The following is an 18,177-nucleotide window of genomic DNA, read 5'->3' on the forward strand; positions in this document are numbered from 1 at the left end:
ATGTAAGCCTACTTGTGACACTAATAAATAAACTTTAAACTAAACTCCTTAACAACAGTGGGTGTACCTACACCGCATAGACTGCAGCGGTTTAATGAGGCAGCTCACCACCACCTTCTCAAGGGCAATTAGGGAAGGGCAATAAATGCTGGCCTAGCCAGTGACACCCACATCCCTTGTATGTATTTTGAAAAATGCAGGTTACAAAACATTGTGAAGATTGACTGGAACTTAATTAATCTTCACCCATCCAATACCTGAGCTGCGCAGGTGCACAGTACACAGAGCTGCATTGATTGCCAAGTTGACACTCCGATGGAACCCAAAGACATAGACTGTTTTCTGAGAGATTGAGATGCTTCCAGCTCAATCCTAGATTGACCCTGCAAAGCCAATGCCTTAACAAGTCATGTGGCCCTAGCTGAACAAACTAACAAAAGCTTTCCAGTGCTTTGTGCTGACATGGTGCAGACTTTTAGCCGCTTGAAATTCGGTAGCAGCCCCACACGGATTTGTGGTTCACTAAACCTGGGCTCTTTGTAATCCGTGCCCAAGACTTCTGGAATATATGCTCTGTATAGGAAAACAGAATTTTTCTCAGCATATTTCTCAGGAGTTTGGTGATGAGCTTCCGCAAAACTAAGCTAAAAAGAAAATGGACGTTGAACCCTGGCAGCTTTAGCATTTTCATTCTTTATCATTGCATGAATGAGTGTAACTCAATTTAATAAGCATTAGTTATTGCAAATATTAATGAGGTGAATTTGATGGGCACTTACTTAAGAGACAGTAGAACCAGTCTTCAATAGAAATGAAAACCATAAACTTTGGTAAAGGGTTACAGAACAGACTTGTTTCCAGTTGGGGAGGAAAGAAAAAGCTTGCATTAGAAACATAACTGCTGCTAATGGGAACACACTGGATATGAAATGAATCCTATGGTAGGAATCCACATAAATCACTTCAATATTTTGGAACTTAAATACCTTCTTTAGTAGGTTTCCCATTGATAGGATATGAAAAATACTGAAAATGATTGATCGGTCCTGAAAGTAGATACTGTGCCCCAATTACAAGGTTTTAATGTTACTTCAGGCAATAATGAGCATGATATACAAGCAGAATTGTATTTGGTAAGACAATGGCCTATCACCTCCACCTAAATCGAGCCTAGACTAATGGGATGAAAATGTCCTTAGTCCACTTATAAAATCAACTTGGGCAATTTCAAAGCTGTTCCCAGTGGACTGGCACCCACTGTACAAAAGTGATCCTAATTTGGTATGGATTGGGAATTTTGTCCAAAGTAAGACAGCTAGTTTGCAAAATGGGAATACTGCCCCAGTGTTCTTCTCTGGTTATTCAGGTGGATGAAGAACATTTGGGGCAGGAGCATAACCCTGTATATTTTAACTGCGATTTCCACTATTATTTTAAAAAGTGATATATTTTATATGCTGTTTTCTTACTGTCACCCCATAAAGAAAAATTTCACATAGAGGGCAGGATTTTCCAGCCGCGCTCACCCCAATACCGGAAAATCCTGCCCGAGGTCAACGGACCCTTGCATAGTTCGTGTTCCCGTAGTGGGTGGGACGGGAAGTATGCAGCTACATTGATTATCTAGTGTGGGGCTTCATGGATCATGATTTTTACTTTGAACAATGTGCTTGTGCTGTCGAGATAGAAGGAATAAATCAGTCTTTTTCAGGTTGGCAAGCTGTAACTAGGTGGAGTGCCACAGGGATCAGTGCTGCTGCCTCAACAATTTACAATCTATATTAATGATTTGGATGAAGGGACTAAACATATGGTTGCTACATTTGTTGCTTACAAAGATAAGTAGGAGATTTGTGAAGACGACATAAGGAACCTACAAAGAGATACAAATAAGTGAAATCAAAAATAGGGAAACAAAAATTTGACAGATGGAGCGTAATGTAGGAACATGTGAAATTGTTCACTTTGGCAATAAGAATAGAAAAGCAGTATACTACTTAAATGAAGAAAGACTGCAGAACTCGGTGATACAGAGGGATCTGAATGTCGTGGCACACGAATCACAAGAAGGTAGTATGCAGGTGCAACAAGTGATCAGGAAGGAAAATGGAACGCTACAGCTTGCTGCAAGGGGAATAGAAATATAGTAAGTAGAAGCAGGAGTAGGCCATATGGCACTTTGAGCCTGCTCCAACATTTAATATGATCATGGCTGATCTTCTATCTCAACACCATATTCCTGTGCTCTTTTCATACCCCTTGACACCTCAGGAAAAAGGTACAAGTTGCTTGGATTTAATTTTCCCAATATAGTCAAAGCAAACGTTGTACCGAGGTAGCCAGATGCCCCTAGCTAATTAAGTATTATAGTAAAGGCACAAAGTATCTCTCGGCCCAGTTTGAGCGTTTGAGTATGAGGGAAGCATGGAACTGAGCAGAACCAAAAGATTCTTAAAAAAAAGATAAAAACTATTTCTAAGCACATCATCATGCACTCAAAGGGGTCCAAGTGAGTACTAATTGAACTATGAAATATTTGGGTATTGCAATGAATCCCATTAAACGGTGGTTAATAAAACACATACAACTGTAACCACAAGTCCAGCACTCCAAAATCTGGAAACACCAGATGTCTGGAATATTTTCAGCCAGCCCCGTAATTCTCAGGCTCGCCGCTCGCAAGCGCCACAACAAGTCACTGGCAAGTGTCACTGAGTGATGCATCCAGAGTTCAAGAAACAATGGTCATCCGGCCAAATTGGGAAGATCATTGATGAAAACTTTGCTGTGTTTCTGCTCCTATCGGCCTATTGTACGGATCCTTACCACGAGCTGGCAAGTGGGGGACAGGGACTGGTGTGTGTGTATGTGTATGGAGTTACGCATTGCCAGGAAAGACTAGTGCAGTGGCGACACATTAGGATAAGAGATAACGGCAAGGTCTTCAAATCCACGTCAAAATCTTGCTGCCGTTTATACCGGCGGCATCTTATGGTCCCACCGACAGTTTCCTGGTGGTGGGACCATAAGACAACGGTGGGATCATAAAATCCCGTTGCTAGTGAGTGGCACGCCGCCTCCTGCCACTGTGAAACACACCACGGAGCGGGAAGAAAATCCCGCCTGGACACTATGGATGCATTAGGATTTACAAGCCTTAAACAACATTTATAAAAGAGTAAAAGCAAAATACTGCAGTGCTGACCCTTGTTCAGCTATTAACAGCACTGTTTTTAGTCATTAACATTCCCTTTGTCTTGTGTTCTTGACATCTTTGCCAATCTTTCCTGAGCTCCCACCTATCTCTCACTTTCCATTCTGCCCCACTTGCTGCTCCAACTATACAATCCATCACATTTCTACTCCTCTTTAGCTCTGAAGAAGAGACATACATACTCGAAACATTAACTCTGTTTCTCTTTCCACAGGTGTTGCCTGACCTAAGGAGTTTTTCCAGCATTCCCTGTTCTTGTTTCAGATTCTAGTATCCACAGTATTTTGCTTAGCTCAGCCTTAATGTGTGTTGTGGTTAAAATTTGTTACCTTTCGAATGTCCTCGAGGCTCTCTCCATTCAACATATTTGCGACCTTGGGAGCCATCAGCTCCCTGGAACCTAAAGCATTCTTCTGTTCCTGCAATTCTTTCTGTTGCTGTTGGTACTTCAGCATCTCTGGATTCTCAATAATGGTGGTAGATAGTTGTTGTTCTGTTGTAATGGCGAGGCTTTTGCCGTAGGTCTTCTGATGAATCATGTTCTACAACACAGGTAAAACAATGGGAGATTTGTATCACCAGCCGATAGTTAACACTTTGCATAGTAAAGCTAAGTGAAGAGTCATACATTGCCTTTAAGGGAAACTCATTAAACATGAGCTCATAACTAGATTTGCCTCTGCTCCCAGTGAGAATGCTGTCTCGACAACACATCATATGATAGTGCACTGTTTGCACACGTTAAGAAATTTTTAGATTTTATGCAATGTTTGGCAACTCTTGCAGCAAGAATTTCCAATTAGAAGCTAAACTGCAGTTTAATTTACTCTTCCTCTTGGATTAAAATGAACTAAAACCAAACAACTCTTGAAAACCACCAAGTAGTTTTCTCTGTCCAGGCTGAAGTCAAATGCAGATGCAGTGAGGTGAAAGAGCAGTATATCAAGACATTTGCTAAATAATATTGAAAATAATAGATCTCTGTAGTTCACAAATCTACTGGTGCAATTCAGGCCATCAGGACAGAAGGCAGGAAATCTGCACATTGAAATGTTTTACCTGAATTCAGCAATGAAAATCTTCAGAGATAGTGTCACCTAATATGCACCTTAAAACAATTATTTATGGTAATTATTATGCCCAAATAAACTACAGAAATGTTAAAGACACAAGAGGGGGCTAGCTTGGATTGATGCCCAATGAAGTACAGAACAGACAGAGTAGGTATTTTGATGCTAAAAAAAACTAAAATGGAATTGATTGGTGATTAAGACATAGATCTCTCATCTGTATAATGTCACGGAACAAATTAACAGTGTTCCTACACAGGTTTATCCACATTTGCTGCCTTCCTCTCCTTGGAACATGATTGAGCAAGACATTGAAGGCTGTGGAATCTCCAGGCTGCTGTGAGTCGCTCAGAAAAACTCTTTGTAGGGTGATGGAAAATGATATTCTTTTGATCTCTGAGGAAAGACTGCTCCATCAAAATGGTGCCCTGCACCTCTGGAGGCCCACCACTCAGTACCCAACGTAACCTACTCCCTCCGGATTTTCAGTGAGCCACCATTACATGATGTTTCATCCAACAATTCAATGCATCGTGGAAGTTAGCATTCATTATTTTTCAGAGGAATTTCAGAGCTATCTTTTCTTGGACGTTTTACCTGTGCAAATTTTCAAGGAGGGTAAATCAGGGGTTTAATTTCACTGCAAGTTGCGCACAATCTGGCAAAAGGGTGGGATTGATACTTCATGTCTGTTTCACCTTCTTCATGACAAGTCCCTGTGCCCAAGGAATTCAGGCTCTAGGATACTGGTGCCACACCACCCACTGGATGAACAAAATTATTTTGTTATTACCAGTTAAATTTACAAGCAATCTGGGAACGTGCATGGAAGGTATACTTTCACTGTAATCAAAGAACCAATAAGCCAGGCACAACTCTGCATTACCTTTTCCTCCTCAGTTAGTGGGTCGCCCAGCTCTTCCTGTGAGAAATCCAGAAATGCCACTGTCCCATCCATGGAGCACACTAGCAATCCTAATCCAGTCAAAGTCCTGGGTACAGAAATCACAAAAACAAATGTAACATCTTCACGGATTAACAGAATTGTCACAGCGCAGAAGGAGGCCATTTGGCCCATTGCATCTGCACTGGCTCTCCAAAGAAGCAATTCACCTTTTGCCATTCTCCTGTCTTCTCCCCATAACCCTGCACTCTCTTACTTTTCAAATAATAGTCCAATCCCCTTTTGAATGCCTCGATTGAGCCAGGCTCCATCACACTCTCAGGCAGTGCATTCCAGACCCCATCCACTCACTGCATGAAAATAATATTTTCCTTATGTCACTTTTGCTTCTTTTGCCAATTACTTGAAATCCATGCCTTCTCATTCTCGATCCTTTCACAAATGGGAACAGTTTCTCTCCATCTACTCTATCTGAACCACTCAATATTTTTAATACCCTTATCATATCTCTCCACTCAGCATCTTTTCTCCAAGGAAAGCATTCCCAACTTTTCCAATCTATCTTCCAAACTGAAATTTCTCATGCCTGGAAACATTATCATGGATCTTCCCACATTCTCTCCAGTGCCTTCACATCCTTCTTAAAATGTGGTGCCCAGAGCAGACATAATGCTCGAGTTGAGGATAATCTATTGTCTTATACAAAGTTCAAAATAACTTTGTTGCTCGTGTACTTTATGCCCTTAATTAATAAAGCCTGGGATATTGCATGCTTTATTAGCCACTCTCTCAACCTCTCCTGCCACCATCAATTTCTTATGCATATATACATCCAGTTCCCTCTGCTCCTGGACCCCCTTTATAATTGTACTCTTTATATTGTCTCTCCAAGTTTTTCCAACCAAAATGAATCACTCCACATTTCTCTGCACTGAACTTCTCTGCCACTTGGCTGCCCATTCCACCAGGTTGTCTATGTTCATTCACAACAGTGACCACACTTTGGAAGTACTTCATTAGCTGTAAAACGGATTGGGATATCCCAAGATTGTAAAAGGCACTATATAACTGCAAGTTCTTTTGCCACAATGATAACTAAAGCAGTTGAATGGAGCTTAGTGCTGTAGCTGGGTTAAAACAGTATTCCATACAACATGCCTTCTGCAACAAGTTTAGATTGGAAGGCACAAATAATACACAAACTATCAAATTAAACCACCCACACCAAAACTAGACTGATCATTGAGAAGATACAGGCACAGAACCAGTTTCTAGTTTATGTCAGAACGATTCTGAACATCATGACCAGTGCTCTTCACACATCCTATTAAGCGAAGCAGCAATTAAATCTATTTTGTACAAGAAAAACAGTGATCTATTCTAATACACAACTTTGAAATATTGCAGTACAATTCTTCACATAAACGTTGACTTATTTCAATTCACTTAGATAAAATCACCACTTTAATTACAATGCTATCCATTTTACTCTGTACAGTAAATACTATGCAGTGGAGCGACATTGTAGACTAATATGGCACTGCCCTTACCAGGAAATGTCCATGATTGACTTGTCAAATAATTCATGAATTACCACTAGTGGGCGCTTCAGGCAGGTCAGCTGTGGAAATAGAAAGTAACCATTAAATCAAACACTGCAAAACCACAAGCTTATGGCTGACTGCCAGTAGATGCTCTTTTGAATTATTAGACCATTGAAAATGATGGGGTAGCACACCAAACCAAAACCAATCAAGATGCTGTCTAACCACAAATCCTTGCGCTTTTATGTGGTAAAAGCAACAAATTCCCATTGTGAGAAGCTTCATGAAAGATGCACCATCAGTTGGCGGATAATAAACTTAAAAGGAAATTAAATTGGGTGCAAATAGGCAAAATTAATTAAAATCGGCAAAATTTGAGAGTGTCTGAAAGGTTTCAATAATTGAGCACTGAGGCAACAAAGGTTAACTAGGAGGATCATACAAATGTGTGACAAGCCACTGACTGGAATTCTTTGAGGAGATAATTCATTAGATTATTGCTATTTAATGGATGGGACTTACTTGGATTTTTCACAAAACATTTAATAAAACTTTTATGATCAACTAATGGCAAATTGGTTTGTTGGATTAGCTGACTTGCCAAAAGGGCTAATAAAATGGGACAGATTATTGCAGAGCAAAGGGACTGGTGGAAATTGACAAGAGTTGGCTATTAATCCCTTTACTTTCTTCAGGATTGTTATGAATGAACAAACTTGTATTATAAGTAGCGTACAGCAGAACGGTACTGAAAATTAGATTTACAGCATGCAAAAATAAGCTAAAACTTGCTTCATGGAACTCCTGTGAAATAGCTTGGGACATTTTCTCAAATTAAAACTGTATATAAACGCAAGTTGGTATTGTAATGCGATTCCCATACATTGGAGGTTCTGTCCAAACAAACTTTAATTCAAGTTCAGTGATCAGTACAGTTTCTCTCTACAACACTTAAAAATGTTCTGTGCCACTTTTCTCAGGAACTAAGTTAAATCCACTAATATCCGCTCATCACAGCAGCTGCTTGTCCACTTGGTTTACTGTAAAAGGTTTCATAATTTAGAGGAATAGAAACTATCAGGAAGGGTTAAAAATAATTAACCTCAGACAACAACTTGCATTTACACAGGAACATTAATGTCAAGGCACTGTAGAGGACTGTAATCAGACACAAAACTGACAGAGACATACAAGCAGGCTGAGTGAAATCCTACTCAAAGAGGAAGGTTTTAAATAGGATCTTAAAGGAAAAGAAAGAAATGAAGTGAGGTGTAAGGACCAAATTCCAGAGTTTAGGATCTAGACGGCTGAAGGTAGTATGCCAATAGGTAGGGTGAAGGAAGTCAGGGAGGACTGAGTTGGAGAGTTGGTCAAATTTGGAAGTTCGTAGGGTTGGAGAAGGTTACAGAGACAGTGAAGATTGATGGCAGGAAAGATTGGAAAATGGAGTATTAGGAAATGTTAGGAATTAGGCATTAAATCAATATGAGTCAGTGAGCACAGAGGTGAGAAGGACTTTGTGGGGATTAAGAAATCAGTAGCAATGTTTTGGATGGGTTGAAGATAATGGAGGGTGGAGAAAGACAACATTAGAAGTGGGGAGTTTGAAGGTGAGGGTTTTCAGCAGCAGACGGGCTGAGGGAAAGGTGGCTACAGGAAATGTTACAGTGTTTGAAAACAGGTATTTTTTGTGATAGGGAGAATGCAAACGTGGAAACTCAGCTCAAGATCAAATAGGGCGCCAAACTTGCAAATACTCTGATTTAACTCGAAGGGTTGGAATCAAGAGTTAGGATACAGAATTTGCAATGGGGATGCAGATTAAAGCTTAATTGGATAACATTTCAGCGATTGTAGGACCAAAAAGTGGACCAGCAGACTGAGAACACAGAACTGGTGAAAAAGGATGAGAGGTGATGGAAAACAGAAGTTTGATTGTATCAACAGGTAAACAGAGAAAAGTTGTTTCATTAGCTGATGGTATAGGCACGAGATGACACAGATTCAAGGTGGGGCAAGCAGGGGGACATCAGGAAGAACTTTTCTTACATAGCAAGTGGTAATGATCTGGAACTCACTGCCCAAGAGTATGGTGGAAGCTGGGACAATAAACAATTTCATGAGGAAATTGGATGGGCACTTGAGGGAACTTGGATGGTATGGAGTTATAGAACAGGAATAGATAGAAATAGCTGAATTGCTCTACAGAGAGCTGGCATAGACTCAATGGCCTCCAGTGCTGTGTGCTATTATGACTCTATGATTCTAACAGATGACCACCCTCCAACTTCACCAGTTTCACAACTGGCTATGAAATCAGTAGCTCAATGAGGAAAGGTACACACAATTTCAACGTAAAACAAATGCGCTTCCTTATTCTTGAAACGTTATTTAAGAAATAAGGCATCAGGGACTTAGAACTTACCCAAACAGAGAGCGACCGATCCTTGCTCCCAACTGCACAACAACAATAAGGACAACTTGGCTTATTGGAGCTTCCATTCCGTGGCTTCTTCTTGAAGATTTTGGGATTAAATTTCTGAAGATGGGAATAGAAGAGGAAAATTGTCATTGTCAGATCAACAACAGGCAACTGCACATTCAAAGTATTATGAAGCTGCTAATTCCTCACATCATCTTCGGAAGTCAGGCGTAAAGACTGCTGACTGGAAGAAAGCCCAGACACAACTCAGCAACCATTACACTTCACTATTGTGGTACCAATGTAAAAAGATTACCTTATATTTCAGAATCTATTCAGTGCTACCACTGCAAACAAATAGGAAGCCTTGGTCATACAAGAGAGTCTGTGCAACTTAATGGTTTCCTATCAGTATGTATTATGTTTGACAGTACAACAAACCACAGCGGACTATATATGTTGATTGAAATTTTATTATAACTGCAACAACGAAATTGTAACCTGGATGCTGAGAAGATGTTTCTTCTTGTGTGAGTGACTAAAACTAGGGACCCAGTTTAAATGTAAAGGGCCTCCCATATAAGATAGAGATGAAGAGAATTTTTTTCTCTTGAGGGTTGTTGTGGAATTCTCTTCCCCAGGGAGTACTGGCAGCAAGGTCATTCAATATTTTAGTGCTTTGGAGGTGGACGGAAAAGTAGAGTTGAGGCCACAATCAAATCAGCCATAATTTTAACAAATGATGGAGCAGGCTACAGGAGCCAAAGTACCGATTCCAAATTCCTATGTTCATATAGAACAAAGAACAAAGAACAATACAGCTCAGGAACAGGCCCTTCGGTCCTCCAAGCCCGCGCCGCTCCCTGGTCCAAACTAGACCATTCTTTTGTATCCCTCCATTCCCACTCCGTTCATGTGGCTGTCTAGATAAGTCTTAAAAGTTCCCAGTGTGTCAGCCTCCACCACCTTGCTCGGCAGCGCATTCCAGGCCCCCACCACCCTCTGTGTAAAATACGTCCTTCTGATATCTGTGTTAAACCTCCCCCCACCTCACCTTGAACCTATGACCTCTCGTGAACGTCACCACCGATCTGGGAAAAAGCTTCCCACCGTTCACCCTATCTATACCTTTCATAATTTTATACACCTCTATTAGGTCACCCCTCATCCTCCGTCTTTCCAGTGAGAACAACCCCAGTTTACCCAATCTCTCCTCATAACTAAGCCCTTCCATACCAGGCAACATCCTGGTAAACCTCCTCTGCACTCTCTCTAAAGCCTCCACGTCTTTCTGGTAGTGTGGTGACCAGAACTGGGCTCAGTATTCCAAACACGGCCGAACCAACGTTCTATACAACTGCAACATCAGACCCCAACTTTTATACTCTATGCCCCGTCCTATAAAGGCAAGCATGCCATATGCCTTATTCACTACCTTCTCCACCTGTGACGTCACCTTCAAGGATCTGTGGACTTGCACACCCAGGTCCCTCTGCATATCTACACCCTTTATGGTTCTGCCATTTATCGTATAGCTCCCCCCATGTTAGTTCTACCAAAATGCATCACTTCGCATTTATCTGGATTGAACTCCATCTGCCATTTCTTTGCCCAAATTTCCAGCCTATTTATATCCTTCTGTAGCCTCTGACAATGTTCCTCACTATCTGCAAGTCCAGCCATTTTCGTGTCGTCTGCAAACTTACTGATCACCCCAGTTACACCTTCTTCCAGATCGTTTATATAAATCACAAACAGCAGAGGTCCCAATACAGAGCCCTGCGGAACACCACTAGTCACAGGCATCCAGCCGGAAAAAGACCCTTCCACTACCACCCTCTGTCTTCTGTGACCAAGCCAGTTCTCCACCCATCTAGCCACTTCCCCCTTTATCCCATGAGATCCAACCTTTTCCACCAACCTACCATGAGGGACTTTGTCAAACGCTTTACTAAAGTCCATATAGACGACATCCACGGCGCTTCCCTCGTCAACCATTCTAGTCACTTCTTCAAAAAACTCCACCAGGTTAGTGAGGCATGACCTCCCTCTCACAAAACCATGCTGACTATCGTTAATGAGTTTATTCCTTTCTAAATGCGCATACATCCTATCTCTAAGAATCCTCTCCAACAACTTCCCGACCACGGACGTCAAGCTCACCGGCCTATAATTTCCCGGGTTATCCTTCCTACCCTTCTTAAATAACAGGACCACATTAGTTATCCTCCAATCCTCTGGGACCTCACCTGTGTCCAGGTATATAATAAATAAAAATTGGATAGGCTGTATTTATTCCCAGATGACCTTCTCCCTATTTGCGATTACAGGCAGTCTGCAGCTAACAAGAACTATTCCTTTCTCTTCATTGATTTTATTAAGTTACAGAAAACAAAGCCCCAGTTTATTGTTTAGTGCGTCACTGCAGATCCAGTTCCCAATAACTCTGCCTTTAGGACTGCGCGTCAAAGGTATTTAATTAGTTGTAAAATGCTTTGGGTGCTTTCTGTGGTTGTGAAAGATGCTACATAAGTCTAAGCTTTCCTTTTGCTTTGACACAAGACTGCTTTACCTTATCTTCCCATCACCAATCCCACACCCACAACAATCCCCAAATGCAAGTCACAATTCTGTACAATTCAGTTGTGTGGCGTTCAATAGCAAAGTCAATCCCCATTTCATTTTTTCTGACTGCAGATTGATCAGTTGGTGGTTTAAATTAAGTAATAACATAGTTATCTGATGTTTGCATGGCAATGGGGTATTTCTAATGACTGAATTGATATTAGGTATGCTGGTAAAATTGGTTACTAATATGCAACCACATCTTATTGCAAAATACACACACAAAGGAAGGCAATCTAATTAACAAGAAAAATAGTGTTCAGAGGGACCTTCCTTCACAAAAGTGTTTAGTAAAACAGATTTCAATCATGCTGGTGGAGAAACTGATTCATTGCACCATTCTGGAAACAGGTTTTCTCGGGACTAACTGCAAACAATGAAACGGTTAAACAAGGTATAAATGGAATGATTAAAGAATCATTTTGAGGACAGATTGTTTGGCCAGTGGCTAAGTGGGAGAGTAAAATTAATATCCCATTGTGTATCATACTGCAAATAGAAATGACAGACAAAGGAGAAGCTCAAATATAGAATTCGGCAGTCTCCACAAACACCGTGCTCTAACCTCCTGTCTAACTTCAGCATCATTTATAAACACCCCAAATCAAACATAGGCATCTTACTGCTGATGTCACTGCAGTTATATGCAGCTGGCATTCATGAAAGCAAAGTCAGAGCAGATGTTCCCTGGAATGAAATGGAAGCTGGGAACGATAGTGAAGGCTTTTTGAAACAAAAGATATCCGAACAATCCAAATCTGCTCTAAGTCTTTTTTGAAGGTCAAGGCGAATTTATTAAATTACCACGTGATCTGCTCGGCTAATCATAGAATGATATAAAAAAGGAGACCATTCAACCCATTGTGTCCCTGTCAACTCTGAAAGAATTATCCAATTATTCCAATTACCTTGCTCTTTTCCAAGAGTACTTCAATTGTCTATTCAATTTCCTTTTGAGCATTACACCGATTGTGAAAATCTAGTTCATGGTTTATCTGTTTTGGAATATAACTTTCAGTATTAGGAATACTTTTTTTTGGTCGGAGGTTGAAGTGTTAAATGCAAGGTAAGTGGACATCTGGTTGAGAAACTGGTAAAATAGTATTTTAATAAATTAATAATTTAAATTATTAATAATTAATAAAATAATAATAAAACAAAATACAGAAACTTTGTTAGCCCTCATTTGGAATATTGTGTACAATTCTGGTCACCACACTACTAGAGGGATGTGGATGCTTTGGAGAGGGTACCAAAGAGGTTTACCAGAATGCTGCCTGGTCTGGAGGGTATTAGCTATGAGGGGAGGTTGGATAAACTCGGTTTGTTCTCACTGGAATGACGGAGCTTGAGGGGCGACCTGATAGAGGTTTACAAGATTATGAGTGGCATGGACAGAGTGGATAATCAGAAGCGCTTTCCTCAGGTAGAAAAGTCAAGTACTCGGGAACATAGATTTAAGGTGCGTGGGGGAAAGTTTAGGGGAGTTGTGCGAGGCATGTGTTTTACAAAGAGGGTAGTGAATGTCTGGAACACGCTGCCCGTGGAGTTGGTGGGGGCAGGTGCATTTGCGGAATTTAGGGGCATCTAGATGAATACATGAATAGGATGGGAATGGAAGGACATGGACTCCAAGTGCATATGGTTTTAGTTTAGGCAGGCATCATGATCGGCACAGGCTTGGAGGGTTGAAGAGCCTGTTCCTGTACTGTCTTTGTTCTAAAACAGCTCTGATATACTGCACTTTAGGTAGCCTGTGTTTACCTTGTGTTTAATGTTCCCTCCACCCACATTGTCTGTACATTTAAGACCTGGCTGGCTGTAGGATTCGCATTCTAATCAGTATTCTGCAACTTGATTCTGTCTGTTTGCACTGTTTGAGAGCAGATTTCCACTCCATCTGACGAAGGAGCAGTGCTCCGAAAGCTTATGGTATTTGCTACCAAATAAACCTGTTGGACTTTAACCTGGTGTTGTGAGACTTCTTACTGTTTATCTTGCAAGTCAGAGTTGATCATGAAAAAATTTGAACAATGAATGATCCACCTCTCAGCTTCTAATGGAGCCAGGGGTCTGGAGGAGGGTCATAAAACTCTATTAGCAATATAATTTATTCATTTTACAGAATCAAAGAATTGTGCTGCAGGTATGATAATTAGTTTACATTTCTGTTGTCAGCATGTCACGTGATCATAGCTAGAGCAATTCAGGGTGGAGCCTCAGTCAGAAGGTTATTTTGTGTAATGTATCTGTGTGTGTTTGCCACAGGATCAGGCAGTTCGGTTTGGATTTCATGAAGATTTGCTCTATCTTGCAGCTAATAGAGAAATTTTCATTGGTCCCCACAGGGCCTTGCAGCAAAGTTTACTTGGAAAGCTGTGGAAAGGCAGTCAAATATCTGCCAGCAAACCAAACCAGGAGCTGAGATCTGAGAAGGAAAAAAGTGGAGGGCCGCATAGCCAAGAGCTATAGCCAACATGTAAAGAACCTCTACTCAGTCTTATCTAGAACCTTGAGGGAATTAAAGCAAATGCTCAAGGGTTGTGGCAAACCTTTGTGCGCGTCACTAAGAAGTAATGAACCTTCAAAATTGTTGTTATGGAATTATTTAAGAGGATTAAAAAGTAGAACAGAGTTCATAATGCAAATAAATAAAATCTGTTGTTGCAAATGTCCAGTTCATCATTCATATTAGTATTTTAGAGGTAATGTTTAGTTCTGGAAAGGTTACCGCAGTGAAGGCAAGATAAATAAAATGCGGGGCTTTATTGATTGCCAGAACATCTAACAAAGACAGTTCAGAAGGTTACCCATGTTTGTTTAAGAGAGTCAGAATAGAAGACATAGAGCTATAAAACAGCAAGTGGGCTTACTTGTCTAGAGAAATCATAAAGGAGGGATAATTAGCTTAAAGGTTGACTGAGGATAGTCCTAATCAGGCTATGTGGTCAGTGAGATTGATGGAGCTTAGGAAGACTCTCTGGTTTCAGTTGATCCTGGCTGCTGGGTAAAGTTTTTAGTTGCAGTTTGGACCACGTGTGGTTTGCAACTCACATAGAAGTTAGCCAAGTTAAACAGCCCTGCACTGTAAGCAGCGTAAAACACTAATTTCATCATTGACCATGTTCCGAAGGCAGGTGAGGCTTATTTCAGTTTGAATCTTATGAGGAACTGAAGCTGGAAGACTGCCTCATTCGAATCTGTTAGGTAAGTCTACAGTAGGTCTCACACTGTCCTACTGCAAAAGAAAGTAACAGGCAGATTTGCGTGGAAATATTGGAGAAGTAAACAAATCAAGAGACTGAGCCCTTCAAAGTCAAAAGAGAATAAATTAATGTTTGAACTCTGAGGATAACTGAAGCTGAGGAACATTCTCCAGAGACTGTGGCATACTTAGAGATGGTCTCTACAGTAGTAAATAACTTTAAGATTGATGTTTGTTGTGAGAATTTGTGGGAGAAGTAGGAAGTAAATCAGAGTGTGTCACATATATAGTTATAAACCATATTGTTAAGTTAATAGGCTTTGTTTTGTTTCAGTATTTTACATACAATAAAGTTTGTTTTTCAAAAAAGTGAAATCTTGTGCAGTTCTATTGGTTAAAACAAGGCATTGGATTTCTTTTTAAATGTTAAAGGTGCCTAACTGGACAGTAACAATATAGTGTTAACTCTGCTTACTTTGCTTCATTATTTTTTTGGTATACAATAACATTAATGAATGTGAAATTATTTGGTATGGCTGTGTTGGTTAATTGCTGGGTATTTAGATTTATTCTTTGAACATTAACACAGGCCATGATAGGATTGTATACGACTCTTTCAGACAGAGCCATTCCAGATCAAAACTCACTGCGCAAGTAATGTGTTCTCTCATGTCAGCTCTTTCTTTTGCCAATTACTTTAATTCTGTATCCTCCAGTTACCTACCTTTCTGTGACTGGAAACATAAAGGTGACAAATGCACATGGGATACAGGGTAATTTGATGAGGTGGATTCAAAATTGGCTCACTTGTCGGGGACAAAGAGTGATGACAGAAGGTTACTTTAGTGACTGGAAGCCACTAAATCATTCGTCATTTATATAAACAACATAGATGAGTATGTGGCGGGGTAGGATGAGTAAGTTTGCGGATGACACAAAGATTGGCCGGATGGTTAACAGTGAGGTTGAATGTCTCAGACTATAGGAAGATATAGACGGGATGGTCAAATGGGCAGATAAGTGGCAGATGGAATTTAACACTGGAAAGTGTGAGGTGCTACACTTCGGAAGGAATAATTTGATAAGGAAATATTCAATGAACACTATGTCACTCAAGAGATTCTGAGGAACAAAGGGACCTTGGCATGTTTGTCCATAGATCCGTGAAGGCAGAAGGGCATGTCAGTAGGTTGTTGAAAAAGGCACATGGGACACTTGCCTTTATCAATCGAGGCACAGGTTGCAAAAGCAAGAAGATCATGTTGGAGTAGTATAGAACTTTGGTGAGGCCACAGCTAGAGTATTGTGTGCAGTTCTGGTCGCCATATTATCGGAAGGATGTGATTGCACTGGACGGGGTGCAGAGGAGATTCACCAGGATGTTACCTGAGATGGAACATTTAATTTATGAAGAGAGGTTGGATAGACTTGGGTTGTTTCCATTGGAGCGGAGAAGACTGAGGGGCAATCTGATCGAGGTGTACAAGATTATGAGGGGCATGGACAGAGTGGATAAGGAGCAGGTGTTCCTCTTAGTTAAGGGTCAGTCACAAAGGGACACAAGTCCAAGGTGATAGGCAGAAGGTTTAGGAGGGATGTGAGGAAAAAGCTTTTTACCCAGAGGGTGGTGTCGGTCTGGAATGCGCTGCCTGGGAGGGTGATGGAAGCAGGTTGCATTACATCCTTTAAAAAGTATCTGGATGAGCACTGGGCCCATCATAACATTCAAGACTATGGGCCAAGTGCTGATAAATGGGATTAGGTAGGCAGGTTAGGTAGTTCTCACATGTTGGTGCAGGGCCTCTTTTGCACTGTATGAATCCGATTCTGAGTATCCTTGTGGCAGATTTGTTCAACTGCACAGTTTGAGAGCGTGGGTGTGCATCCAGGGTACATGGAGCAGACTGGTCAAAATGTTACATGTCGTCTTTACGGAAGACCAAAGTAACGTCAAAGAATGTGACAGTTCTACTTGCTTCAAGTTTGGTAATGATAACATGTTGAAATCACTACAAAGAATAGTAATTCTGTGTAAAATAGCAGGGATAAATCACTATCAGTGCTGATATGGTATCAAGTGAAATACTGTTAAGTAAGCCTTCAATGAAAATGGCACAAATAAAGTTGTGATGTGGAGATGCCAGCGTTGGACTGGGGTAAACACAGTAAGAGTTTTAACAACACCAGGTTAAAGTCCAACAGGTTTATTTGGTAGCAAATAAAGTTGGACATGGAGCATAAGTGATTTGTTTTTGGTAAATATGTAGATTTGCAATTAACAGACTCGTGTCATTTCTTGTATACCTTTAAGACATACATCTCTCGACAGAATGTTATAGGAGCATTAATGACTGCTGGGGATAGGAATTTAAGAGGGGAACCAAATTATTACCAATCTACATTGACAATTTGCACATCCCTTTGGCTGTAGATTGAAGATTCTGTTAAAGGATGCAGAGGTACTGGATGAGGAATACACTTGTTGATACATTAGTGAAAAAAATGATATTTGGAATAAGTACAGGAGAATGTCATGCAACCAGTTGTAAGTCCTCCATTGGCAAGACTTCAATGAAACTGCAGCAGTGATGGACCTCAAAGTATGGGATAGGAAATAATATTTTTCCTCTACTGTAGACATAGTGGCTAGATTTATTCCATCAATGGTAATTTTTAGTAAAGATAAAAAATTATCAAAATAATGGAAAGATGGATAAGAACTGGACTGAGAGCACCAGTCCATTTTTAAATGGATAGTGGGGAAGAATTTGTCAATGGTGAATTCAGGAGTATGGTGCAAAAATTTGAATATTGTAGCAATGCACACAGCAGCAGAAAGTCCTTTCAGCAACGGGATATGAGAGAAATCATGCCGTTAATGACACAATACTCAAGATTTTACAACTGAATTGTGAACTGACAATTGCTTTAGCGTGGGCATTACATATAAAAAAAAAGACGCTCCAGATGGCTGGGGGCTACAGCCTCATCACTTAGTTTATAACAGGGATCCGAAGTTGCCTTGAATGACATTGGACCATCCACTGGCTGTAGAGGGGACTACCATTAGTTCAATTTTTGCAGAACATTCGAATGTCATGTAAGGAGGAAGGAGAGCATTTATGGAAGTGGACTTTTCAGGAGAAAAATCAGGAGTGCTTTGAGGTATCAAATCATGATGTCAGAAATGAAA

The 18,177-nt window shown here is 40.6% G+C and overlaps 1 protein-coding gene across 2 annotated transcripts in view; it reads right to left on the reverse strand.

Moving 5' to 3' along the window:
- hira (histone cell cycle regulator a) overlaps positions 1-18,177 on the reverse strand; it is a 100,439-nt gene that overhangs the window by 57,126 nt on the left and 25,136 nt on the right. For both annotated transcript variants that reach the window (XM_078226849.1, XM_078226850.1), the window contains exons 9-12: positions 9,158-9,271; positions 6,739-6,809; positions 5,171-5,276; positions 3,544-3,756 (exon numbers count right to left, since the gene is read on the reverse strand). In XM_078226849.1, coding sequence (XP_078082975.1) covers positions 3,544-3,756; positions 5,171-5,276; positions 6,739-6,809; positions 9,158-9,271 — 504 coding nt within the window. The remainder of the gene's footprint in view (positions 1-3,543; positions 3,757-5,170; positions 5,277-6,738; positions 6,810-9,157; positions 9,272-18,177) is intronic.

This window comes from Mustelus asterias, chromosome 13 (assembly GCF_964213995.1).
Source record: "Mustelus asterias chromosome 13, sMusAst1.hap1.1, whole genome shotgun sequence".
NCBI lineage: Eukaryota > Metazoa > Chordata > Chondrichthyes > Carcharhiniformes > Triakidae > Mustelus > Mustelus asterias.